The 27,453-nt window shown below is 41.3% G+C and overlaps 2 protein-coding genes across 2 annotated transcripts in view; one reads left to right on the forward strand and one right to left on the reverse strand.

The window, feature by feature from the left end:
• Nucleotides 1-18,358, reverse strand: part of Dusp16 (dual specificity phosphatase 16) — a 65,900-nt gene extending 47,542 nt beyond the window's left edge. The window contains exon 1 of the mRNA XM_051155483.1: nt 18,211-18,358. The gene's annotated coding sequence lies outside the window, so the exon portion shown is untranslated. The remainder of the gene's footprint in view (nt 1-18,210) is intronic.
• LOC127197727 (serine/arginine repetitive matrix protein 1-like) lies at nt 7,172-25,254 on the forward strand. Its single transcript, XM_051155684.1, has 5 exons — nt 7,172-7,282; nt 17,985-18,445; nt 20,126-20,172; nt 24,023-24,147; nt 24,254-25,254. Exons 1-4 carry the CDS (start codon nt 7,172-7,174, stop codon nt 24,055-24,057), a joined length of 654 nt encoding a protein of 217 aa, XP_051011641.1. The 3' UTR covers nt 24,058-24,147; nt 24,254-25,254.
• The last annotated feature ends 2,199 nt before the right edge of the window (nt 25,255-27,453 follow it).

Genomic DNA, 27,453 nt, shown 5'->3' on the forward strand with positions numbered 1-27,453 from the left:
GCCCTTAATGCATGCCACTCTAGATACAAAGGCCAGGCCTCAACATAAACCCCAGAGGAAGAAACAGATGTTTGAGGTTTCCACATTGGCTATGTAGAAAATAACAATATAATGATTACTTTATGATCTGGGATTCATATTTATAAAGTAAAAAAGTAACCTGAGCATGTGTGGACAAAACAAGCTTCATCACCGATGTGATAGCCCCTGTGGCCTGCCAGACGTCTGACCCTCCAACTTTTTGTAAGCCACTGGTTTCAACTGAGCACAACCTGACCCAGAAGGAACATCAAAGAGAAATAAGATGACCAGAACACAAGTTGTTCATTACAAGCCTAGTATCTCAGCTCCCAGACAATCCTAACAATACAATAAAAATATACTGGATTATAAACCACAGAATATAACTGCAAAGTATATTTAAAAATTAAAAGATTGTCCACACTACACCTATTCTATAATGAAAGTCTGAAGTGTCGTTTCTGCCTGCTATCCTTCAAGTTAATCTCTTTCTAAAAGGCCATCAGCCATCTTCACACATAAGCTGGCCCTGCCCTCTATAACCCAGAGGTGACATATACAGGAAATACTGTCCAAGTTTCCGTTTCTGACTGGGAAACATCAGTGTCAGCACTGGCTTATTTTAAAGTTAATAAAAGTTACTGTGGGGAAAAACAGAAGAGACGGTCTCATATAAGTATGGAACTACTAAGTATGGCTGAAATGACATATTGAACAAATATTTATTTAAAAGCCTTCCTGGAAAAACTTAAATTTCAAGGTGACTTTTGAAGGGAAAAGCTGGACATGAACACCCGGAGAGAAATGAGGGAAAAATTCTAAATAAAATAAATGTATGAACTCAAAGAAAGAGACAAGCAGATTTTCCTGGCTGGAGCACAGATTGTATCAGTGTATGAGAAAATAAGTTAAGGAAGAAAGGGCTAGCTGGTTAAGTGTCTTGGAAGACATATGCCATCAAAGCCACTATAACTGCAGGGAAAAAACGTGAAAACATAACGAAGAGTTTCACTTGGTAACTATTTACAACGGACAGAACAGAAAACTGAAGCAAGGAGAATAAGATATAGTAGCCCACATCATTTTAGATGTGTAAGGATGGGCTCAGCCTAGAATGGTCACTGTTCGGTCTGACATAAAAGGAAAGTATCTAAAGCTTCCCTGGTAGTAAAACACACCATTAATAACAGATTTTCTGAGTGATGGTGCCCATGAAAATGGCCATCTAGACTACATCCTTAATAACTCTATAATATCTGAAAGATCTTGGTACCCTAATCTGTCACTGCTTCAAATGAGCTAATAGAAAAATAAGCATTATGTCCAAGTTCAAGTTCTGTTTACAAATAAAATGACTGGGCACAATAAAAAGTAGAAATGAGCCAGGTGTAGTGGTGTTACACATCTGTAGCTCTCAGCATTCAGAAGATTGATGCACTAGGATCTTGAGTTCAAGACCAGCCCGAACTACATGAGAGACACTGAAACGAAAGAAAGAAAGACAGACAGACAGAAAGAAAGATAGATGCTGGTATTATGATTCTCTTCTCTAAGTTAAATGTGTGTGTGTGCACGTGGCCCCCCAACAAACACTAAAACAAACAAACAAACAAAAAACCCTGAGCTTCCTCATCAGGCCCTGAATTTTTTATATGGTCTTATTTCATGTCATGCTAAGAATGTTCAAAGGAAGAAAGGTACAGAAACTAAAGTACTGAGCTCTATTTTTTTTCAATAAACTAAGTAAAATTATTTTTCATTAATCATCATCCAAATCAGTTTTATTTTAGTACCATATGATTCACTGAATGGCAAAGAGTAGTATAAAAAAACTACCTCGTTATCAACTTCCATATCAGTATTGCTCTAAGATACAAGGTACTCATATGTGCTATGATTTGAAAATGAAGTTATCCCTCTACCTGCCCCCACAAAGACATGGTCTGAAGGTGATGTACAATCATTGAAAACGACTATAACATGCCCCATTTGTCAGGTGGAGCAGGAGAGTTGTTAGAAGTTCAAGCCATCCTTGGCTAATAGCAACTTAGAAATTAGCCTGATCTAATTGTGACTCTGTCTCAACAAGCAACAACAAAAAGAATATTTTTCAAGCACGGTGGCTCATGCCTATAATCCAAGCACTCAGATTTCAAAACAAGAGACTAGCCACGGGCTCAGAGCTAGCCTAGCCTACACACAGAACTGAAAGCCGAGATACCCACTAAGACCCTTCCTGGGGGGAGGGTGGGGAGGATAAGCGGACGTGAATCCTCTCATAATAAGGTGACATTACTGGGCAATGGTGGAAAGTAGGAGACAGGGTCTAGCTGGAGAAAACACGTCACTGAGGAGATGCCCTGCAATGATAAAAACTTGTCCCTGGCCTTTTCCTGCTTCTCACTGTGTTTTCTGGATGTCATGTGATGAGCAATTTCTTTCACCACACCTTTCAAGCTATGTTTTTTTCCTCACACAAGCCCAAAGGCAATGGCCAAACAACCACTGACTGAAACCCTAAACCAAAGTAAATCCTCCGTTTACATTATTTCTCTAGCACAGAATGTACTTCACCTAAAGCAAAACAAGTGGATAGGTATTGGGCAATGTCTCTTTTTCCATACGTAAAATTAATAGGCAAGGCATAACAAATACATTAAGTTTAGCATGAGGGAAAATTGGTATAAAGCAGATTGTAAGGTTGTCCACTATAAAAGTCTGACTTGAAACTAAACTGATTTCACCATCTCATCTAATATGTAGTGAGTGGCATAGTTAGACCCCAAGAATTATATTCACAAAGCTCTACTGTTTAGTTCTACTGCGCTAACTAATTGGGATCCAAAGAAGCATCATCATTTGCTAGCAATACATTTAAACATCACAGAGCACTAAGTAACAGAGCAAAAAGTATTTTAAACATGAAATAATAAATGTTCCGTTTTCTCTCCTTCCTGAGTAGTGTTCATTCTCTTTTAATTCTAGGGTTACAGACCTTAGCTAGTCTGTAAAGCCCTAAGAAGGAAAAAGGCATGGGTTAGGGACACACATGTGTTCATTTACTGAGTACCATGTATGTTCAACTCATGTAAAGCCCTAAGAAGGAAAAAGGCATGGGTTAGGAATACAGATGTGTGCATTTACTGAGTACCATGTATGTTCAACTCCTACCTCCTACTTCTATCTAATCACAGGAATCACTTGGGAACTTGGTACAACGACCCATCCAGTACTACACCTGGAGATTAAGTCTTGAGTCTATAATGCAAACTGTGAATTTACATTATTAAAAGTGTCCCTGAAGGCTCATAGGATCTGAGAAAAATACTAAAGATATCTCTGGCCTTTCTTTCAATGTTCACATTGGTTCATTGGTAAACTATACAGATTTTCAGCCTTTTTCACCTTGAGGGCATAAAGGTACAAAGGCTAGCCAGGCGTGGGCACACGCCTTTAATCCCAGCACTCGGGAGGCAGAGGCAGGCGGATCGCTGTGAGTTCGAGGCCAGCCTGGTCTACAAAGTAAGTCCAGGATGGCCAAGGCTACACAGAGAAACCCTGTCTCGAAAAAAAAAAATTAAAAGGTACAAAGGCTAGATTTGAAATTAAAAGCCTGACAGGATAAGCCAGGCATGGTGGCACATGTCTGTAATCCCAGTCCTCAAAAAGCCGAGGCAGGAGAATTAGAAATTTAAGCTGATCCTCAGCTACAGAGCAAATGTATGGCTATCCTGGGGGCAGAGGGCAGACAGGTGGCATAAAGAACGAATATTCCAGAAGCAAAAGCAGTTCTAGTTCACTGGCGTCTTAGTTAGGGTTTCTACTGCTGTGAGGAGATATCATGACCAAGGCAACGTATAAAGGAAGTTTAATTAGGGGTTTGTTTACACTTTTGGAGGGTTAGTCCATTTCCACTGTGGCAGGGAGCATGACATCAGGCAGGAAGGCAGGCATGACACTGCAGCAGTAGCTGAGAGCTCACATTTGATCTGCAAGTTGCAGGCAGAGAGAGTGAGAGTAAACCTGACACAAGTTTTTGAAACCTCAAAGCCCACTCTAGTGACACACCTCCCCCAACAAATCTATACCTCCTAATCTTTCCTAAATAATCCAATAACTAGAAAGCAAACATCCAAATATATGAGTCTATTCTCATTTAAACCACACCAGATCACTGTGTGAATACAAAATAATTAAATTTTATTTTTAAAAAGCATTTCATAAATTATGGCATTTTCTAAAAAAGGGATTAATTACAAAATCAACCAAATATTTTAATTAGTCAGTAGCTTGAAATGTTGGCTGCATATTAAAATTACCTGGGAACTCTAAGATATCTTAAGCCTCACAATCTCTATGGAATGAGAACCAGGTATCTGTAGTTTCCCCAAAACCAAGTGCAGAAGGACTCTTCCAAGAGGAATCTAAAGAACAGTTTTTTTGAAAAACAGGATTTAAGAAGGCTCAAGAAGAAATTCCATGGCACATGTTATACTGTGATTTACCTGCTCTTGGTTTATAATGATGTATTCTAAAGTTCTGAAAAAAATATTTAGGTAAGAGACCAAGTTTTCTAACATTACAACATCTGAAATTTAAAAGGGGGTGGGAGGTAACAGAACAAGTCACTCTATGGAACCCAACAAAGAGTGGAAAGGGCACGCTGGAGCAGAACTCTACCATGGCCGCCTCGGTGGTCTGCACTTGTGGAGACAGAATTCCCTGTCTTTCTTCACTGTGTGGTACAGATGTACCAAGGAAACACTCAACACTTGAAAGGAGGCAACACCGAACTCAGTGAATGAAATCAAATTAAAGATTTGCTCTGCTCAAGAATACCCCAGTACTGAGAGTCCATAACCATCACAGCGTTGTGGGGGCCTTTGGAATCCCTCCATCACAGCGTTGTGGGGGCCTTTGGAATCCCTCCATCACAGCGTTGTGGGGGCCTTTGGAATCCCTCCCTCTAATCTGATCCAGTTACCACTATAAGATGAAGAAAACTAGCATTTGAGCCTCTAGCCGAACAGTTTATACCACATTAAGGAGCATCCTCACCCTTTCAGGATCAGCTTTTATTCATAGGATACCCTGTAACATACAACAGAATATACACTAGGAAATGCTCATTCCATTATCTCCTCACATGACGGATCTAACTCATGGTTCACTCCCTTACCCAACAATTTTTGAGCATGTATGTTCAATGTTAAAGTTATTTTTATAAAACTGTGTTTCTCAGTTTCTGTCTCATTTTTGTTTTGTTTTGTTTTTGTTTTTTCAAGACAGGGTCTCTCTGTGTAGCCCTGGCTGTCCTGGACTCCTTTTGTAGACCAGGCTGTCCTCGAACTCACAGCAATCCACCTGCCTCTGCCTCCGGAGTGCTGGGATTAAAGGCATGTGCCACCACACCCGACCTCTCAGTTTCTCTCTTAACCCGGTTATCACACAAATAATTGAGACTCCATTATATTATTTTCACAAACTTCACAGAGTAAGAACTGAGCAGTTATTACACTATTCTTACCCCTCTAAGCTGATTTGGCTTCCTCCCAGCGTGCATCCCAGAGATACTTGCACTTTGTAGCTTTCCTGCTCCAGCACCTCTCTCCTGATGCCTCCTGAATCTCTGCTCCTGGTCAGTCTCCTACCTCCCCTTCTAACTCTTCCTCCCCTGGCTGGCAGGATGTCCAGCACTCTTCTCTCCCCTCTTCAGCAATTGGCTATAAGCTGCTTTATTGGCATATCAGGGGTCAATTGGGGAGCAGTATTTACACAACATTTAGACAGGAGATTCTCAGAACAAGAACTGCAACCAGACATGGGGTGTATAGAAATCAGCATTTGAGTTACATAACAACATTATGCCTACATGCAAAGTTTTTTCCTCAAGCACTTTTAGAGGACATGACTTCCTCGTCATCCACAGGAGGAATGAAATGTATCTGCAGATATATAATGGTGCTGTAAAGAGCGGAAAGGAAAGATCCCCCAGAGGCAATGCCTAGAAGCCAAGGAGGAGTTCATGAGGCCTTCCTTCTCCAACTCCCTGAGGTACTATACAAACAAACTCTGGCCAAAGGTGGCCAGGACATCACTGGCCAGCAAGTGTCTATTAATATTGGAAACGATCATCTTTAGCTTATCCCTGAAGTGTTCCCGCTTTCTGCAATAAACTTACCACAATCCACCTTTAGGACGTCGCTCAGTCTTACTGGTGGCAGTGACTTAGAGAAAGGAAAGGAGAATAGTCTGTCTTACTCAGACCAAAGTAAATATGTATACCCTAACACAACTACACGCACACACACATACACACAAAGTACATATGTATACCCTAACACAACTACACGCACACACACATACACACAAAGTACATATGTATACCCTAACACAACTACACGCAGACCAACATACACACAAAGTACATATGTATACCCTAACACAACTACACGCACACACACACACACAAAGTACATATGTATACCCTAACACAACTATAAGCACACACACACACACACACAAAGTACATATGTATACCCTAACACAACTACACACACATACACACATACACACAAAAAAAGGATAAAAAAGACATCATCCAAGCCTTATAACTATTAGTTGTCTTACAAGATTACAATAGTGCTATTTCTAGCCAACAGCATCTGCCTCAAAGCATAACCATAAAGGAGAAAAAAAAAACCAGAACTCTTATGAAAATGAGTTCATTTTATTGAAAGGCCCAATAAAGTAGAAAAATGGAGACTAAGCAGTTCAAAATAAAATAGCAGATAGTAAAGTAGTTGACTGTCAAGACCTTAGGCTTTTTAGTCTACCGACTACTTCAGAGTGGCAAAAAATATTTGGACGTGTGCCTTCCTGACAAATATCCCTTTAACTCAGCAGTTCTCAACCTGTGGGTTGAAAGCCCTCTGCGGGGCAAAGGACACTTTCACAAGGGTCGCATATCAGATATTTACATTAAAATTCATAATAGCAGCAATATTACCGTTATAAAGTAGAATACTTTTATGGTTGGGGGTCACCACAACATGAGAAGCTGTATGTATTAAAGAACCGCAGACTCGGGAAGGGTGAGAAACCACGTCTCTGACCATGGGCAATACACCACAAACCTGACTGTGACGTCATGGCAGGAAAGTTCTACAGAGTGCCTCAGCGAGAGAGGAAGCCTGGAACAGATGTAGACATTAGAGACTTAAAGAGACACAAAACTTGTACAAGAACAGAGTACTACACGGTAACTGACGGCTGCTGGAAGAGAGGGGAGTCAGTTTTCTTCAGAGGTGTGGCCCTCAGAAGCTACCCACACTCCAGAAGATAGCCCTACACCCACGCACATAGTGCCAGCACTAAGTAGACAAAGGAGAGAGTGAAATGACATACATATAGGAGGAAACAGCGGTCGGCGGTAAGGATGCAGGAGTTGCCGGAGGGGAGGGAACGTATACAGTACGGGCAGCTACACCACTTTTTGGGCACATGCCAAAATACAGAGACACTTGCTCATCCATATTCATTGCTACTCTGGTCATAACAGCACGAATAAACTTTTCAATCAATAAAAGCAAATAATAAATAAGTCCTTTCCCACATAATTTGCTAGTGGTTATTCTCAGGTTGTTTTCTTTTTTAAGACAGAGTCTCATATAGTCCAGACTATTTAAAACCTACTGTATAGGGAGGGTGGGCATTTATTTGCCACAAAAATCACTTAAGGGAAGTCAAAAGAATGGGATTTTGTACTATACATGACTACTGTTATTATAAAACTAGGAAGCTATAAAACTTAAACTTCATGAATATTTACATTAACCAGATTCTTAAATCATTTATAGGATAAAATGTAAATAACTGCTTTAATTACACACTTAAAAGAGTTTCAGTAGCTTCTAGGTAACATTTAGAAACCAAGTGGAGCCAGGCGTGGTGGCCTTTAATCTCAGCACTAGGAAGGCAGAGGCAGGCGGATCGCTGTGAGCTCGAGGCCAGCCTGGTCTACAAAACGAGTCCGGGACAGCCAAGGCTACACAGAGAAACCCTGTCTTGAAAAACCAAAACCAAAACCAAACAAAAAAACCACGTGGTAATGGAATTAGATATCTCCTTATACCACTTAAAGCAGTCTTTAAGTACATATACAGCTTATTCTTAAAAATTGCAACTCAAATTGCAAAAAAGTTTTTGGTTTTTAAATAGCTAAGTTGATGGCATACAGCTTAAAGTTCTCCAAATACTGATAAAACCACAAACAAAATGTACCAGAAAACCAGACACAGTACTTGCCTGGGATTATAGCCACTCGGGTTGCTGAGGCAGAAGAATCCCAAGTTTCAAGCCTGCCTGGGCTATAGAGCAAACTCAAGACCAGCCTGGGAAATTTATGAGACTCGCAAATGAAAAATAAAGCCAGGCATGGTAGCACAATCCTATAAGTCAGTAGTTCAAAGCTAGCCAGGTTTACACAGAGAGACCCTGTCTCCACCAAATCAAAAACCAAAAAAGACGAGGAGGAGGAGGAATAGTATTAGTGAGGTAAAGCTTTATGGTAAAACACAGGCCTATATTACAAGGTCCTGGAACAATCCCCATCACCACAAAAAACATGCATTAAGTAAAATGTACGTCTATAAAATTGCTTTTGGTATAAGATTAGTAGTTTGGGGCTTATTTTTAAAAACTCTAAAGCAGTACAGTATTTCACAACATACTAGAGTTTAAAATATGATTTTCAGCTCATTGTGTATCCAAGCTCATATAACTTTTGACAAAAGTCCATGTGAAGAACCAAGTTCATTCTATGAAACTAAATGGAAGGCACACTATGGCACCTGATACAACTGTCCCACTTCACTGAAGTGCAGTTTTTAAATACAAGGCAGAAGGAATCACCTGCCATTAGTTATTCTTTTATCTTATCCAAGAAAATATGCAGCATAAATGCTATCACCAAATAAAAAATGTCCAAAAAAGGCCAGAGTGGACCAGGTTTCCCACAATGGTGCCTAAAATACATCTTATGTTGGACAGGAAGACATTTCCTCAGAAGTCTGTACTGAAGGTATTTATAGACTATACACATATATCTTTCCTAAAAATAAAGATATAGATGCCGAGTTATAGCTTAGTAGTAAAGCACTTGCACAGCATGTAAAATGTCACAAAAATTAATAAGCGTAATTACTTTTTCTTTTTCAATGAAAATTTAGAAAAGTAATGAATGACTATCAAAAGCCAAAACTTCACTTTAAGTAATTTTAACCTTTACCATCCTTCGTTGGCAACATCACCCAGCAATCAAGATGACTACACAGTACCATATCCTCTCCAATCCTGTCCGCTCTTCTGATGATAAAATGCTAAGTGGTCAGAAGAGCAAAAGATAAAAGAATTATCTCAGGGCTGGCAAGATGGCTCCGCTAGGAAAGGCGCTCGCCACATTAGTCTGGGCTCATCACACACTTTTGAAAGAGCTGGAGTAGAAAGAAAAGGCTTCTAAGTAGATCAACCTGAGTTTGATCCCCAGAACCCATGCAAAATTGAGAGGAGAGAGCTGATTCCACAAAGAACCATGCACAAGCAAAGACACACACACACACACACACACACACACACACTGACACATGTACACACAGTAACACTAGCACACACACCAACTCTAACACACACATTGACACTAATGCACATGCTGACACTAACACACACACAATAAAAAATATATTAAAAGTTACCTCAGAGATTATCAAATGTAATACTGTTTTAGAGTTGAAAAATATTAAGCTCAAGTGTTTCTAAATTAACCCTACAACTAACTGGAATAGAAGCCTGTATATCTAATCTAAAATAAGAAAGAAAATAGATGCAGTGTTTTAGGAGGGACTAGAACAGTCTCCAGCATACAGACAATTGTTTCACAAGTTACCACTGCTCCCTTTTCTTCCTATCTACAGCAGGCACACAGTTAACTACTCAACAGACCTTTCCTCCCCTCCAAAACGCTAACCGAATCCCAATTTCAAGGTGAAGTTATATGCCTCGGCCAGGTGATACATAACACACACTAAGCCACCCACCTCCCTTCCCTCAACATTCATTGCCAACATCTCTCTGCTGAGTGGAGGCAATCCTGTAAAATAATTCAAGCAAATGAGACGTGTGAGGAAACCAGACAAGAACTTCTATAAAACATTTTGTTGAGGTTTTTTGTTGTTGTTGTTGAGTTTTAGTATGGTTTGGTTTTTGATTTTGTGAGTCAGGGCCTCAATACAGCACAGGCTGGCCTAGAACTCACTATATAAACCACTGTGTCTCTGAACTTGCAGCCCTCCTTCATTCGTCTCCCAAGAGCTGCCAACCACATGAGGCTTAAGAGTGTGATTAGGCAGGTGTGATGAGAAGGACCATTTGCTCTACCCTCTTCTTCCCTTCTGTCTTGAAAAGAGATGTGAGGTCTGAACGAAAGCAGCCATTTTGTGATCAGGCAACAAAAAATATCAGGATACTAAGGAAACAAGAAAAGGATGACAGACTCAAGACCTGGAGAGAACAGGGGCGCTTGATGACACTGCTAAGCAGCTTAACTGATGCTAAGACCTTGACTGAACCCTGAACTGCTTAAGTATAAATGGCTTATGGTTTAAGTCTCTGCTAGTGTAACTGAAGGCAGATTTGAGTTAAAAGTATTTCCCCCTGTGGCATGCTGTGGTTTTCTTGCTTACTCTCACTTCCATACATACATATATTCTGTTTACACGGCACGCAACTGAAAACAGAGAGAGAGAGAGAGAGAGAGAGAGAGAGAGAGAGAGAGAGAGAGAGAGAGAGAGAGAGAGAGAGAAAGAGAGAGAGAGATGCACTGCTTCTGTACAGGAAATCAATTTAATTACTTCTCAGTGGCCATAGCTTGACTGACTATATGGCTTTATTAAATAAATGCCATCAAAAGAAAAAAAAACCTAGGATAAAAATGATACTTAGAATAAAGTTTGGCCTTGAGTATTGACTTTGCCCTTTCTTCTGCCATTTCAAATCCTTTTTAGGAATAGTACCCATAAATAACAAATTGATTAGTGTTATCTATCTGGACTAATCCTCTGTCCTCTTTAGTCCTAACCGCTTATTAAGAAAAAAACAAAGCAATAAAATTTCATTCTTGAATTTAGATCTTCAAGCTTTCCTAGTTAATATTTGCCAACACTGATGGCTGGAGCCTAATTCTTCACACTTAAAACACTGCTGAGTCTCCCAACTGTAGCTGAATGCGCAGGATAGAACAGTTTGAGTACTCCTAAGAAATTAAAACAGTAGTCAGTCATTTTAACCTTAACCTACTTGATGTTTATCTCTGACTCTTGCTCCACCCATCCCTGTACTGCTGTGCTCCTATCCAGTATCCACACACCCTGCAGTCTCCACTAGCCCTCTTCTTCAATACTTAGATCCATTCTCTGACCACAAGCCAGGAGTATAGCAAAATACTAAGATATAAATATCCAATCTTATCTCATAATTTCTTTCTTTTTATATTAATTTTTGTACCTTTTAAATGTATTTAATTTTATTTTATGTGCATTAGTGGGAGGGTGTCAGATCCTCTAGAACTGGAGTTGCAGACAGCTGAGAGCTGCCATGTGGGTGCTGGGAATGGAACCCAGGTCCTCTGGAAGAGCAGTCAGGCCTCTTAACCACTAGGGGGGGGGGGGGAATAGGGTTTCTCTGTGTAGCCTTGGCTGTTCTGGAGTTGCTTTGTAGACCAGACTGGACTCAAAGTCACAGAGATCCACTTGCCTCTGCCTCTCTGAGTGCTGGGATTACAAGCATGCGACACTGAGCCTGGCTCATGGTTTCTTTCTACAGTCTGTTTTCAGTCATCCCTCAGTGTTCTCTAGAAATAAAGTCAACAGCCTCCCTCTCAGTTGAAGAGACCAAGTAACACTAAAGTATGTGATCCTCTCTACCCTCTTGTCATTCAAGAGAGAAAAAAAAAAAGAATGTGAATTTATAAATGCGTATGAACATGTGGGCACAGTGCACCTTAACGTTGTGTGTGCTGAGATGAGGAGGTCAGGGAGCACTCCCGCTGCACACCTAAGTACAATGCCTGACTTCAGGGAAAACACTTAGGCAACTGTTTGAGTAATGAACTCCACTCCGGTTTAAAAGGATAACTTGCAAACAACTGGAGTTATTCATTTTCTCCAAAGCGAATGAAGTGAAGGCTCTCTCTTCAAAAGTGATAATACTTAGAGCCAATAATAAAACTCAGAATTCAGGAGTCCTTTCAGACTCTTAAAGACTTTTGGATGAGACTAACAGTCATATAAAGGAATAGTACTTGCTTAATACTGAATAATCAAACGTTAGGTTTGAGTGAAAGGTTAGTAAACCATTACTTTCTAAATGACCATGCATATTATAAACTGAAACAGGGGTCAAAATTTGTAAGAATCACAAGATGGACCAGTAGATATTTCATATTACAGAATTTAAAAAAAAAATTCATGTAGAGTCAGATTCAGCATTGCAACTAATCCAGTACCTGCTGAGTTTAGGTAGCTAACTCAGGTTGCCAAGTTTGCAGGTATTTTGGACAACCATGGCTTTACCCAGTGGGCTATCTCCGGTTAACTTTGATCACACAACTACAGATTCCTACCATTTGTATCCACAAATCTATCTCTTTCTCCTCTCTCCCCCCACTCCCTGCAGCAGAGTTTCTCCATGTAACCCAGGCTATCCTGGAACCCTCTTCTCTGTAGACTAGGCTGGCCTCCAACTCACAAAGATTCATCTTCCTCTGCCTCCCGCTACGATTAAATGTGTGCTCCACAACCTTCCTGCTCAAAAATCTTTTCTAAATACAATAGTTCTAGAGAAAAATCAAGGAAACACTTGCCTGATGTGGTGGCTTATACCTACAAGTCCAGCACTAAAGAAGCAGGGGTCAGGGAACTGCCACAAGTTTGAGAATAGCCTGATCTACATAGCAAGTTCCAGGCCAGACCAGCCACGGTTACACAATGATACCGTGTCAAGAATAAAAATTTGGGGCCAGGTATGGTGATGCATGCCTTTAATCCCAACACTGGAGAAGCATAGGCAAGTGGATCATTGTGAGTTCGAAAAACCAGATAGATGATTGATAGATAGATAGATAGATAGATAGATAGAAAGAAAGAATAAAATATTTTCCTTTCTTGCCATAAAATTTTTCATATGCTTATCTATGTGTCAGAATATGACATGCAGAAAACCCAGTTACGAACATATAGAATAATTTTGAAGATATTTCTTCTACAGAGCTACACAATAGAAGCACTTTATGGCCCTCCATAGCCATCACATGGCTCAGTGATAAGGGCACTTCCTGCTCCTTCAGGGGACTACAGATCAGTTCCCAGCACCATGTCTGATGGCTCACTACCACCTAGAACTCCAAATCCAGCTCCTAGAGATCTGATACCCTCGTTTGGCCTTTTCAGCCACCTGTACACACAACATATATTCACACAAACGCACACACATACACATGAACACATAAAAGTAAATCTTTTTTTTTTTTTAAAGAAAGGGACATTTTATAAAATTCTTTTTCTCAATTTCAATTATTTAACCAAATTTTTAAAGTGTAAAGAAGTGGGAAAGGTGATGCAATGTTTCTTATAGAATGCTTAAGGGAAATCTTGCGGCTTGTGACCAGTATTCCAGAGGTTGTGAGATCAAGGTCAGCCTGGGCTACATACTCAGTTTCAAGCTAGCCTGGGCTATAGTATCTTGACCCTATCTTTTAAAAAAGAGAAAAAAAGAAAAGCATAGGGCAATACCTGTAATCCCACTACTTCAATGGTACAGACAGCAGGATCACAACCTCCAGGCCAGCCTCAGCTACATACTGAGCTTTAGATCACCCTAAGCCATATGAGATGCTCTCTCAAAAAAAAAAAAAAAAAAAAAAAAAAAAAAAAAAAAGTCATTAGAATATCATAATCAAAATAAGTTATTCAGAATAGCTAGGATGGGGATGAACCTATACCTCAATTGGTAAAGTACTTGCCTAGCATGTTTGAAGCCCTAGGCTCAATATCTACTGGCACCCAGAGAGTAATGGTAAAGGCCTGTAATCCCAGCTCTTGGGAGGTGAGGGGTCAGAAGTTCAACATCATTGTAATTTGAGATACATGGTACCCTGTCTCAAATTAATTAATCAACTAATGAAGAGTAATAATAGAAGAGTAACTGGGACTGTAACTAGCTTCTATATTTTCCTTAATATTTGTTTTATTACCAGTCATCTGACAAGACTTTTCTCACACACACACACAGAAAGAGAGAGAGAGAGAGAGAGAGAGAGAGAGAGAGAGAGAGAGAGAGAGAGAGAAAGTATTCTTATAATCTTCGATCCCAATCCTTAAGGGCATAGACCTGGGTCCAAAACTTGTAAATAGGATGCCTTATCCAGGGGGCATGGTGGTGCTCAGCACTCTGAAAACAGGCAGACAGATCTCTGTGAGTGTGAGGCCGCCAGATCTAAATAGTGAGCTGAGTTCCAGGACAGCTAGAGCTACAAAATGAGACCCCTGATTTCAAACATAAATAAATAAATAAAACAAAATAAATAGTGTGTCTTGATTTCATGTGAGTCAATTTGGAAATCTGGTTAATAACTTCAACATTTTATGATTTATCCCTCCCAACTCAAAATGGGCCATGAAACTGCAGTGAGTCCATCTACTTTAAACTTAACTCTGGGAATTAAGTTTTATACTTACATATACCTATATAATCATGATAATCCATTCCCTCACCACTAGAGATTATGAGTTTTTTGTTTGGTTAATTGGTTTGGTTTGGTTTGGTTTGGTTTTTCAAGACAGGGTTTCTCTACATAACATCTGTCTGTCCTGGAACTAGCTCTGTAGATCAGGCTGCCCTCAAACTCACAGACATCCACCTGCCTCTGCCTCCCGAGTGCTGGGATTAAAGGTGTGCACCACCACTGCCCGGCAGGGATTTTTTTGGTAACAAAAAAAGCTGACTTTTTGTGACAAGAGACCTACATAATTAACTAGTACCAATCGGGAAGGTGACATTTTATTATTCTCTTCTTGTTGTTGGAAGTACCGAGGGCTATTTTCCTTTATGCCCCTTTCCTTTCGCACCAAGATGTATACCATTTCCTCCTATACTGGTCTTACCCCTGGCAAGCGTTTTTATTAATTCTTTTGTGTGTGCCTGTCCTCAATGCTGCCTAAGATCCTTTTTTTGAACCACTCTTGTTTTCTCCAGTCATACAGTACAACTTCTTCACCTTCAGGCAGTCTTCAGGACCCTTCCTCTCCACAAAGCCAATACTTTATCTATCTGAATGAAAGAAATGTATAAAAATAACGAATTACCCACAAGTAAATCATGGGTAAATGACATCTGGCTTTGAAATATATGTAGCTTTGGGCAAGATTTACTTTATGATTTTGCTTAAACCAACATTAAGTAAGATTTTTCTTTTATGATAGTGAATATCAGTCCCAGTTTTATAGTCTTATGTAGTTATTACTTTAAAGACGATTAAGAATCACTTGTATTCTGTTCCCTATGAAGTCTTTTTAACATGTTCACTCTGCTGAAGTATGTTGTAAAGCTTGTTTTCTGTTGCCCTTGGTTATCCTTTGGGAGGATTTTAATCCAAGTGAGACTTCCCTATATTAACCTACTTCTTCAAATTATGATCTCTTCTGTTTGAGAACTCAAACCATTTAAAAAAAAACAAAACAAAACACTGCTGTTCAAGAAATTATTAGTGCAGGTAAGGATACAACAGAAAACTTTCTTTGTCAGAAATACCAGAAACACACAAGACTCTAGGATATATTACAGTGGTAAATTAAAAACAAACTATTTGACAGGACTTTATGATTGACTGAAAATAGAAAAAGCTTAATAATGAATAGTTACATAAACTGGTTTCTTCAATATATTAACCCCAAATAATGAAAATTCTATGAAACTCAGTTTCCTAATTCAGGCAGTTATGGGGCGGGGGAAGCACATTTTAAAGCCCTAGCATCATTCCTGTCCTCTTAACTCAAGGCAAAGCTCTCTGCAACCTTCTCAGACCTACCCTTTTCACACAGGGGAAGGGAATGGGGTTGACATCGAGGGCCTCACCTAACCCCAGCCAGACTACTCTTAAACTAGCTAACTTAGCCTCCTCTTTTTTAATGTGTAAGAAAAAGGGGCAGGGTAATTGGGTTACCAGGATCTTCCTTTTTGCTCCCTTCTCACTTAGCCTTTGACCAAATAGACCAGGAACCCCCAATTTCATATTAACATTTTAATTTTATAGATACTCAATTACATTCACCACACTGAACCAAAGGATAAGAACTTCTGAACTGAAGGGAGTGAGGGGCGGGGAGGGAGTGGGTGATTGTGTACTTCTGTTCCTGGCCCTGTTTACCAAATGAAGCACTACAGTAAAATCAGCACAATTTTAAGACAAGTATTTCACTTGCGTTGCTGACATACCAGAGATTAAAACAAAACCAAAAAACTGTAAATATCACTGCCAACAGTTTGTACTTTTAAAACATCAACGTATTCACTAATTGCTAAAATTCAAAATAAACTTATTTCTAATTTTCTTTCCATGTGCAACTCTGATAAACACAAATTACTGCACCTAAGAACTAATTCAAGTTGCAGTTCTGAATTTGCACATAAAATGGTAAATGTTAAACCAAAAACTTAATACCAGCTTTCCACATTGTCTTCAAAAAGTAAATTCTACAATTTTATTTTTAAAACAAAGACAAAACCCCTTTGCAATGCCTAGTCACATTTTTACTAAAATACACAAAGTCACAAATACTTCAGTTTTCAACTTACTTCACCAAGCTACTAGTCTTCACTAAATACAAAATTCTAAAAATCTTAATCATAACCTCCCAAACTGTGCCCACCAATATAGGTGATTCTCCAGTAATTAAAACATAATTAACTTGATTGTTAAGCTTTTTTTTTTTTCCTTCTCTTGAAATTTTACCTTAAGTCTCTTCTTAAGGGAGATGAAAAAGTGCAGGTCTTTTGAGGAAGCAGTTGTCAACTGTATGCATTATCAGCTCCACAGAGTGGCTAAAAAGGCTTTGAGAGAGAGAGACATACCTGATCATTTTCCCAACAGGCTCGAGTTTTGATTCACTTCTAAGAGCGAAGTATTTACTTATAATCTTTTAAGGCAAAGTGGCAGCCAGAGCACTGTGTAAATAAAAACTTAAAAACTTCAGAGGTTGGTTTTTAAACCCTCATCTTAACTCACTTCCCCTTGGTTCATGGGGACAGCACAGCCAACCCCACAGCAAATGAAATTACGCAACAGGTTTTTCCTCTCTAATCATGGGCTGATTAGAGGTGTGTGTTCTCCAAACAATCTGAGACACCCAGGACTTCAAAACAGCACGATCTTTGCAACAGGCGTTTAAGAAAGTTCGTTCGAAGTTCAGTAGTCATTCATTTTAGGATCTGCTTGTACTTTCCCCCAACTTTATTATCAGCTTTCGGTAGGAAACGAGCCCATCACCCGCTCTTAACAGAGTCTGCATATACTTTCCACTCTGTTTTTCCTTACATGAAACTACACGATGCACACAGACCGTCCCTTGTCTCCCCGTTCTGTTTGTTTTTAATTTCTCACATTTTACGGCCACTATAAATAAAGAAGTCGCCGACGACGCACGGTTTTCCCCCAACACGATGACGGGAGTCCCAGAATGAAAGCTGAAGTTTGGGGGTGGATTTTTTCTTGGGGAAGTGGGGGGGGGGGCGGTGAGTTTACGGAAGCGACACCGTCACTCCCCAGGTGGCCTCGCTGCCCACACTCAAGGTGAATTTGGGATAATGGGACCAGTCAGGCCGGGGCCCCACTTGGCAGGCGCGTTGTGTAACAGTCTGAAAGGGAGCAGCTTCGGCCGCCCAGGTGCCGGGACCCCGCGGCTCGGGCGAGCCGACCCCCCACCCACCCAGCGCGGCCTACACCCCCACCCACCCCCCGCCGGCAACGCTGCGGCCGCCAGGGCCGCCGTGGCTCGCCGGACCCGGGGGAGAGCGCGCGGCGGCCGGCACGCGGTGCGGACGCGCCTCCCCGCCGGCCCGCGGCCCGCCGCGCACACTTACTTGAGGGGCCCGCCGGGCTCCAGGCTCGCTCTGAGGGGGAGCGAGCGTTGTCACCGCGTCGCCGGGCCGTCGCTCCCGCGTCCTCCTCGCCGCCGCCGCTTCTCCTCGGAGGGGTGGGCGGAGAGCTTAGCGAGAGCCCGGGCGTTTGCAACTTTTCTTCACTTTCTCTTCCACCGCCCCCCGAAAAGGAAGAAGGGGAAAAAATGTCGACGACAGGGATGAAGAAGTTGAGGAGGTAAAGTTGGGGGTCCGCGCGGGAAAAGCGGAGAGGGGGGTGGGCAAGTGGTTGGAATTGGGATGAAGCCCCCCCAAACGGTGATGCCCGCAGGAGGGGACCAGGGGGGGTAGGGTGGGGGTTGGGGAGAGAGAAAGAGTCCCTGGTCAGGAAACTTCAAGCGCGGATGAGGTCATTGGTTTAAAAATAAAGAGATGGCGTCACTTGAAACCAATCCCAGTGAATGAACTCAGCGGAGCCCGGGGGGAAAGGAGGAGACAGGCGAGGGCAGGGCGGAGGGCGGGGGCGCCGGGCGGGGCCGCGCGTTGCCCGCCCCTCAGCGCTCGTCACCGCGAGCCGGCTCCCGACCTGCTCGCCCGCCGGGTCCGCACGCGTCTCAGCGGCTTGCTGCGCCCGCCCGAGCGGGGTGGGGGGCGGGGTCTCTCCTCAGGCACAGGAGGCTCCTCCCATAAACCCCCACGCTCGTGAAATGCAAACACGGCGTTCGGAGACTGCTGCAATCACTATGTAAGAAGGTTCCGGAATCCAAAATACTGGCTTCTCTTGAGAGGGAAGGTACAGGTACTTTTAGGAAAATTGCACTTGGGTTGTCAGACATTCCTCTATGGCTTAGTCCTTGAAAGACTCTACACGAGTGGCTCTTTTTATGGTAAATGCAACCAAGAGGGCATCTCGCGTGCCCTCGAGATGGCTCAACAAGTAAAGGGCCACTGAGGAGCAGAGAACCGCCTTTAAGAGTTGTCCTTAGACCAACATATGCCGTCGCCCACCACGCCACACACACAAATAAATAAAATGTAATAAAATGTTAAAGGTGTTTTCGGGGCGCCTAAGAGTACTGACTGCTCGATTCCCAGCACCCACATGGAAGCTCATAACCATCTGTAACAACAGTTCCAGGGGATCTGATGCCCTCTTCTGACTTCCATGGGCTCAGAGCACACACAGGGTGCACACATACATACATACATACATACACACACACACACACACACACACACACACACATGCAGGCAAAACACCTACACACATAAAATAAGTATTTTCTACTTTGGTAGTACAGCGTTATCTTTAAGTCACACCAGAGACCTAGCTGATTTAACTCCAAGTCTCTTCTCCCCACCCCACCCCCATCTCTCTTTTCAAAGTAGCTTTGTTTTGAGACACAACATACTTTGGAAAACTAGAGACCTGAGGTGGCAGCAACCCAGGACTCTCAGCCATTGAACAGGACAATCGAAGCTTTATTCCAGTGTTCTTTGAGCTTTTGAACATGAAGCTGCTTCTACTAAAAAGGACTCACGTGGATATCACATAACAAAGATGAGATTAATGACGGAAAGGCACACTTAGAGTGGACCATCCCATGAGTGAGATTCCTGTGTAGGAAGAAGAATTTACCCCTTAAGACATGACATTTGCCGAGTACTGAAGGAGGGACTCTGGCCCTTCAAGGCAGCATGTTGAGGTTCATCGATGTGGGCATTGCCTAGGTGGCTTTTTTAATTGTCAGAAGAAATAAGGAACAAGCTTGAGGTGGATTAGAAAGATAATACATTTCTGTTACTACTCTCCTGCCTTTAAACCTTGAAAAAAAAACGGGGGGGGGGGGGGCGGGCAATCTGTTAGGACTGCCAATGCTTAATCATTTAAGATAGCCATTATGGAGTGTGCCTCCAGGTACTTCCAGACCATCTTTCAGAGGGAAAAAAGGAGCCCATTTGGAGGTGAGGACAGGCAAAGACTTCAAGCTGTATGAGCAGATGCCACTCAGCTTAGAGGAGGGGTGCCTTTGACCCCTTGCAGAGTTGAGTGGAGAGTGCCCGGCGGCTCCGTGTCCTCTCGTGGCAGAACGCGGTACTGCAGCTTCACCGAGCGGACAAGTTAACCACCTAAAAGCCTGTTTTTGGAAGTGTGGAGGGGAGAGTTGAAAGGATCTGCATCTCAGCCTTCATAAGGAGAGGGGTTGGGATTTATTGAAAGGAACGACTAGAGAGTCCTTGGACTAGAGGTGCAGAGAGTGGCTCTCTCCTGGATAAAAGACTCAAAAATGCAATGGTACATACCAAAACTCCAACAGCTCTGACTTAATTGCCGCTTCATTGACTTAGACAAACTGTAGTGTCTTCCCTGTGTGTGGTGCTAACAGCCATTCTGGGACCATCTTCTCTGCATATGATCTAAGTAGGAGATAAGCCATGGCTTACAGCTAAGTAAAGGCTGAATTAATGATTAAGTGACATACAATGGTGGTTAAAAGAGTTCAAAGGTCAGAAGGTAGTGGCAGCCTGGACAACATGATGAGATCACTCCTAAAAAAAAATAAATAAGTAAAGCCTGGATGGTGGTGCAGGCCTTTAGTCTCAGCATTCGGGTGGAAAAGACCAGCAGATCTCTGTGAATTCAAGTCCAGCCTAGTCTACATACGAAGTTCCAGGACAGCCAAAGCAACATTTTGACACCCAGTCTCTAACAATTTATTGCATATAATTTATAATTTTAAAAAATTTTAAAGAGTCTAGAGGGAAAACTTAGTTAAGAGATGTAAGAGCAATTTAGAGTGGTGGGTTTGAGACAGGGTCTCACTATACAGCTATGAATGTCCTGGAATTCGATATATAGACCAGGCTGGCCTTGAACTCACAGACATCTGCCTACCTCTGTCTCCTGAGTGTTAGGATTAAAGATGTACACCACCATGCCCAGCTGTAATTTTCCAAGGGAAGGCATCTCGGGAACAGTTGTAACCTCCTTAGAATAATTAAGGTTAATATGTGATAAAAGACTCAGTGAAAAGATTTTTTTTTTAAAGACAGGTTCTCCCTTTGTAGCTCAGGCTCACCAGAAACTCACTATATAGCTCAGCCTCTGCTATGGTCTCAGACTCATGGCAATCCTTTGAGCACTGGGTTATAGGTATGAGCCACTATGCCTTCCATGAAAGGATTATTTTACAGGGGAGATGGCATAAACAGAGACATGGAAATTTAATGAATAAGGTGTGTTCTGGTGACAAAGGGGTATACCCTCCCCACAGTAAGAGACCTGGGTTTACCAAATAGATATAAGGCTAAATTAAAGATAGTCAGAGGCACATAACGGAGGCACTTGAATGTTAGGATAAACACCAGACCAGCAGGGTAAAGAAAAACCATTGAACAAATTTACTTTACTGAAGGGTATATTTCCCCATATCTCCTCTCTCACTGTATACACACACACACACACACACACACACACACACACACACACACACACACACGGGAGGAGAGAGAGAGAGAGAGAGGAATATTAACTTCTTGGTTGTTGTTTTGTTAAAATAAGAGTCTCAAATACCAGAGACTAACTTCAAACTGAGGATGACCTTGAACTCCTGAGCCTCCAGGTGACTGGAATTATAGGCATGGGTCACAACACCAAACAAAGACTATGAACTTTTAAAGCATAAGTTAACAGAGCATGAAAAAAATACACAAGATGTAGACTCAGAATTATAAGATTCTCATGAAAAATATTTAGTGAAGATCTTGTTGGAGGGACATACTGTGTTCAGGCATTGGAAGAACCACTATAGTAATATTAAAAAGTACAGTGAAGATACCAATTCATCTCCATTGAAGCCTACATAATTAAAACAGTTCCCAGAAAAATCACGGCATTGACCAAAAAAAGCTTAACAATATCCACACAGAGAGGGATTGAGTTCCTGCTGGATCCCCAAATCCAACAACTCATCCTTTTAGGGTATGGGCCAGATAGCCACCCTAAGATCTTACAACCAGGTAACTTAAAAGAAGCCAGGTATTGTTCTTAGCATAAAATAGAAGCACAAAAATATTTAGTTGGAATAAGATACGGAAAGCTATAACAAATACCTGTTTTTCAAAAAACATTGAGACAGGAGCATTTTGAGAGTTTTGGGCCAGCGTGAGCTTCATAAAGGCACCCTGCCTCAGCGGGGAGGGAGAAGGCTGTGGCTGGACCAGCATGATGGCTCAACAGGTTGAAATCCTGATGATCTGAGTTCTATCCTGGGGCCCACGAGGAGACAATGGACCTCTAAAATTTGTCTTCTTCTTGTCGCCATACCCGACATGTGGCATATATGTGCGCACACTGATCAAACACATGCACAGTGAAACACTTTTTAAGAGACTGTGGCAAAAGGATTGAAAGTTAGAAGCCATCCGAGTGTGGTGGCACATGCCCATCATCCCAGCACTCAGGGAGGCAGAGGCAGGCAGAGTTTTGTTAGTTCAAGGCCAGCTTGGTCTACAAATCAAGTCCAGAACAGCCAAGGCTACACAGAGAAACCCTGTCTCAGAAACAAACAAACAAAAAGAAAGAAAGAAACAAAGAAAGTAAGTAAGTTGGAAGCCAGCCTATACTGCAAAGAGAGACCCTGTCTCAAGCAACAAACAAAGCCTAGTGAAACTGTCCTCTTTATGAAGATGGCCTTTATAAAAACTATAAAGGCTGTCTTTAGTTTAACAAGAAACTGGCAGAGAGTGTTTCACAGAAAGCAGTCTTACAATGGCAAGATTTCAGTGAGTTACAAATAGAAAGAAAACAATGGAAAGGACTAGATCCCATTCTTTCAAAAGGCTTGATTAAAAAGACAAACAGGATAATATCCAGTAAAGCATAGGTGTAGAACACTTAAGCCCTACGAAGTCATAATGAGCTGATAGCCTATCCCAGCTTCATCTTGCTCCTGTTACTATTCTGTGGGGTTTTTTAAATGTATGTTTGTTTGTTTTTACACTTATTTATATAATAGGAATGTGTGAAGGCCAGAGAACAACTTGCCAAATCACTGTCCACAATGGGGGTGGGGGGGGCTATTGGTTAAACTCAGGTCATCAAACTTAGTGGCACACACCTTTATCTGCTGAGCCATCTCACCAGGCGTGCTTGGTTTGTTTGTTGTTGTTTGTTTGCTGGGACTATAGGCATGAGCCGCATGACTAGCCGCCCAAACTTTTTTTTCAGGACTATGTAGAAAGCAAATTCGGGGTTCTCTTGTCAAGAGCATTTCTGGAAAGTGAAGCAAAATAATAAATATTAAAAAGTATTTTTAACACCCAATGTATTTATATAAGTGCCGAAAAATACTTTTTGTGTGTTTGTTTTTATGATCTCACTTCCCAACTACTGGAATTGCAGATGTGCACCACCACATCTGGCTTATCCTTTCTCTTTAACCCTCACACAGCCATAAGAATTATTTCCCCTGTATTTTTATTTTGTTTATTTATGAGAAGGGTCTGGCTTTGTAGCCCAGGTTATCCTCGGACTTATGTAACCTAAGATGGCCTTAGACAACGAGCAGTCATTCTGCCTCAGCTTCCCCAAATGCTAAGACTGTAGATATGTGTCACCATACACAGCTTATTTTTAGGATTTTACAGTGAAAGTAAGGATGACTGGGAAAAACTAAGGAGCTTGTACAAGGACACATAAGTGGTAAATAAGAAGGTGGAACCAAACAGGTTTCCCCATGAGACCATTTTGCTGAGAAGATAAAATACAGACTATAAGTTCCAAATGACACTGAATCACTATTACTTCTCTTAGGATACACTTCTGTGAAGATTGCGACTCAGATGTGAGCTGCTGAGGCTGGGGAAGGAGAGCCTGTTGAGATGGAGCTGGAACCAGCCAGCTACAAATCCCAGGGTGACATGGGGGAAATTTAGAAGGTAGTTAGCACCAAGCTCTCACAGTTACTCTGAGAGCTAGTAGATCCTGCACCAAGTACAGTGTGTGCCAACCGCGTAATGCCACATTCTGTTCCTTCTGCCTTAGGAAACTTCGTATGGAACCGACCTAGATCATGACCCACAGACTGAACTGGGGTAAAGAGAATGAGGAAGCTCATTCCAGGAAGAGAAAACAAGTATAGCTGGAGAAACAGAGGCGGGAAAATTATGTTAAAACATTTGACTTCAGTAATATAAAGTCTGGAAAACAGTTTAGAGCTAGATTACATTAGGACCCAGCCAAAGAATTTACATGTTGTAAGTGACTAGAAATGATAGGATTTTTTTAATCATAAAACTATATAAATATGTTACTATATGTTATATATAATTACATACATTATTGCAAAACTATACATATGCGTTGTAGAAAGTTAAATTAGATGCAGTGTAAAAAACAAAGTAAGAACCTTTTCACCTGGTCTGGTGGTCTTCACTAGAAACTCAGCACTCAAGATGCTGAGGCAAGAGGGTTAAAGTGAGGTGGAGGCTTGCCGGAGCTACATAACAAGGCTTGGTTTCACAGAATGGGAAAAGAATCACCACATTCAGTGGTTACTTAAGAAATAGAAAAACACTTTTTTTTATTGTTACATCTTTTAGTGGTGTGTTTTCTGTCCCTTCTTCCAACTTTAATGAGGTATAATTGGCAAATAGAAATTATAAACATTCAAAGTATATGATATCAAGACAAGTGTAGGCTGTAAAATTAACTTTTATTCACCCATTTCAATTGTTGTCTCCGAGGATTGCTGCCTCCTTCTGCTAACCTAGGCCTAGTCCTGGACGCGGCTAGCCTCTGTACAGTCTAACCTAGGCCTAGAATGTTTTCAGCCTCTGACACTTAGTGCTTAATAAGATCACCCTTTCTCGTTCTTTCTGAGCTCATAGCTGGCTGCTTCAACTTAGCTGTTCTGGCTCAAACTCTTCTCCCGGCTGACTTATTTAATCTGGCTTCACTTGGCCTCACACTAACTCAGCAATCTGCTCCACTATGCTGGCTTCTTCTCATTTTCTGGCTCGTTCTGTCTTCCCCTGATTTCTCACTCTGCAGTCATCTCTCTAATATTGTCCTGGTAAAAACGGCCTCCTCTCTCTGTAAAGCTGCCTCTTTTACTTCCCTCTCCTCTCTCTTGTCAGGAGAGTTGGGCATATCGTATTCTGTCAAATCTTCTCTGATTCATCACCTTTTCTGCCACTCAGTTGGACATCACTTTCAAATGTGGTGCTTCCTTCTACAAACTAACTTTACCTTCATTTGGGATTAAAGGCGTGTGCCACCACACCTGGACCTAAGTTTTTCTTTATCTGACACTTGCTCTATACTAGACTGGCCTTGAACTCAGATCAGTTTGCCTCTGTCTCCTGAATTAAAGCTATGTTTGTATTCCAGCCAGATCACACAGACCTAGAATATCTTTAGATGTGATCTCTTGCCAAAGCAGCCATGTTCTGAATTAACATTCCTCTATAGTAAGCATTGAAAATGATTACTATAACCATCACCACACATTATTAGCATTTCCTTTCCATACTATTAAACTTTTCTTTTTTATGATTTTAATATGATCATGAATTATTATTATATGCATAATAAAGTTTACAAATATGTGGAAAATACTGTGCCATTGTCTTTTATGTATGTGTTTGCCTTCATGTATTTATGTGCACCACATGGAAGGCTGGTGTGCTCAGAGGTCAGAATAGGGCACTGGATCCCCTAGAAGTGGAATTACAGAGGTTTGTGAGCTTCCTTATGGGTGCTGGGAATCAAACGCTGGTCCTCTGCAAGAGCAACCAGTGCTCTTAACTGCTGAGCCATCTCTTCAGCCCCAAGTAATTTAACTTTTATGCAAAAATTTGCCTTTAAAATGGAATTGTTCCCCAGCTGTAGGCAGCTACCTAGGTTTCCTTGTACCTAGGCAAGTGTTACACTGCTGGAAGAACAGCAGCCAATAGCTGGTTGGCATTTTGGTCCTGGTTCATGCCAACTCTGTTATTAACTATACCAGGATATCAGCATAGTTGAAAAAAATGGAATTTTTTATTTGAGATGGTCTTATTACCAAGACTGAAACAAAGCAAGTTTGAACTACACACTTATGGAATATATTAGTTGTTTATTTTTAGTATCTATCTTGTCCTGTGATTTCAATATATATTGCAACATTTTTCTCCTTTTTTTTTGTTTTTTGTTTGTTTGTTTGTTTGTTTGTTTTGTTTTTTGAGGCAGAGTTTTTCTGTGTAGCCTTGGCTAACCTGGACTCCCATTGTAGACCAGGCTGGCCTCGAACTCACAGTGATCCGCCTACCTCTGCCTCCCAAGTGCTGGGATTACAGGTGTTCACCACCTTTTCCATTAATATAATAAGTTATTTAATTTCAATAGAAAATAGTGCTGCTGCCACACTATCCAAAGAGGATTTCTGAGGACACTTGAATGTCTCCTTTTCATTGTAAAAGTGTAAATGTTGAGATGGCTGAGGTAAAAATAGAGTTTGAGCCACCTTTGTCTGACCAAAGCATTTTAAAGAAACTACGGAAAGGAATTATGAAACAAGGGACACCATATTGGGCCATGGCAACAACTAATGCATAAGTCAAAAGGAAATGAGACTGATACAGTGACAATGGACATGGAAATAAAAGCACAAACCCAAAACACAGTGCCAAGTGAGAACTGAGAGGACTTGGTGACTCATACCAAAGTGATGAAGATGAGTAATGAAAGGTCTCAACTTTAGCAGTGTACGTAGGCCTCAAATTTCTCATGTAATGAATGGAGTTGAAAAATGTGGGGAGATTAAATGGATGACATGTCAAATGCTGAGCAAAGTAGCAAGACTGCATTCTTATTAAATATTAGCTGTTACTGTGTTTATAGATTTTGAAACTAGATGACAAATTAAGAATGAAATTTGGGGGCAGGAGATACGATTCAGTGGTTAAGAGTACTTAATGGCTCTTTCAGAGGACAGTGCCCACATGACAGTTCACAACTGCCTAGTTGTGAGGTCACAACACTCTCGGTCCAGGGTTCTCTTTTGTCTTGCCCAACTTCTGTGAAGGGAGCAGTTCTCAACCTGTGGATCAAAACCCATTTGGGGGGGGGTCAAACAATTCTTGCACAGGTGTCAGACATCAGATATCCTACATAGCAGGTAATTTACATTATTACTCATAACAGTAGTAAAATTACAGTTATGAAGTAGTAATGAAATAATTTTATGGTTGTGGGTCACCTCA

The sequence above is a fragment of the Acomys russatus genome, chromosome 13, assembly GCF_903995435.1.
Source record: "Acomys russatus chromosome 13, mAcoRus1.1, whole genome shotgun sequence".
NCBI classification, from domain to species: Eukaryota; Metazoa; Chordata; class Mammalia; order Rodentia; family Muridae; genus Acomys; species Acomys russatus.

Excerpts from the sequence above, each read along its gene's own strand:
- LOC127197727 (XM_051155684.1), top strand. The coding sequence starts at position 7,172 with ATGGCAGGAAAGTTCTACAGAGTGCCTCAGCGAGAGAGGAAGCCTGGA. Across the intron at positions 7,283-17,984 it reads CAAGAACAGAGTACTACACG|TCTGAAAGGGAGCAGCTTCG; the intron begins GTAACTGACGGC and ends GTTGTGTAACAG. Across the intron at positions 20,173-24,022 it reads AAAAAGGAGCCCATTTGGAG|GATACACTTCTGTGAAGATT; the intron begins GTGAGGACAGGC and ends TACTTCTCTTAG.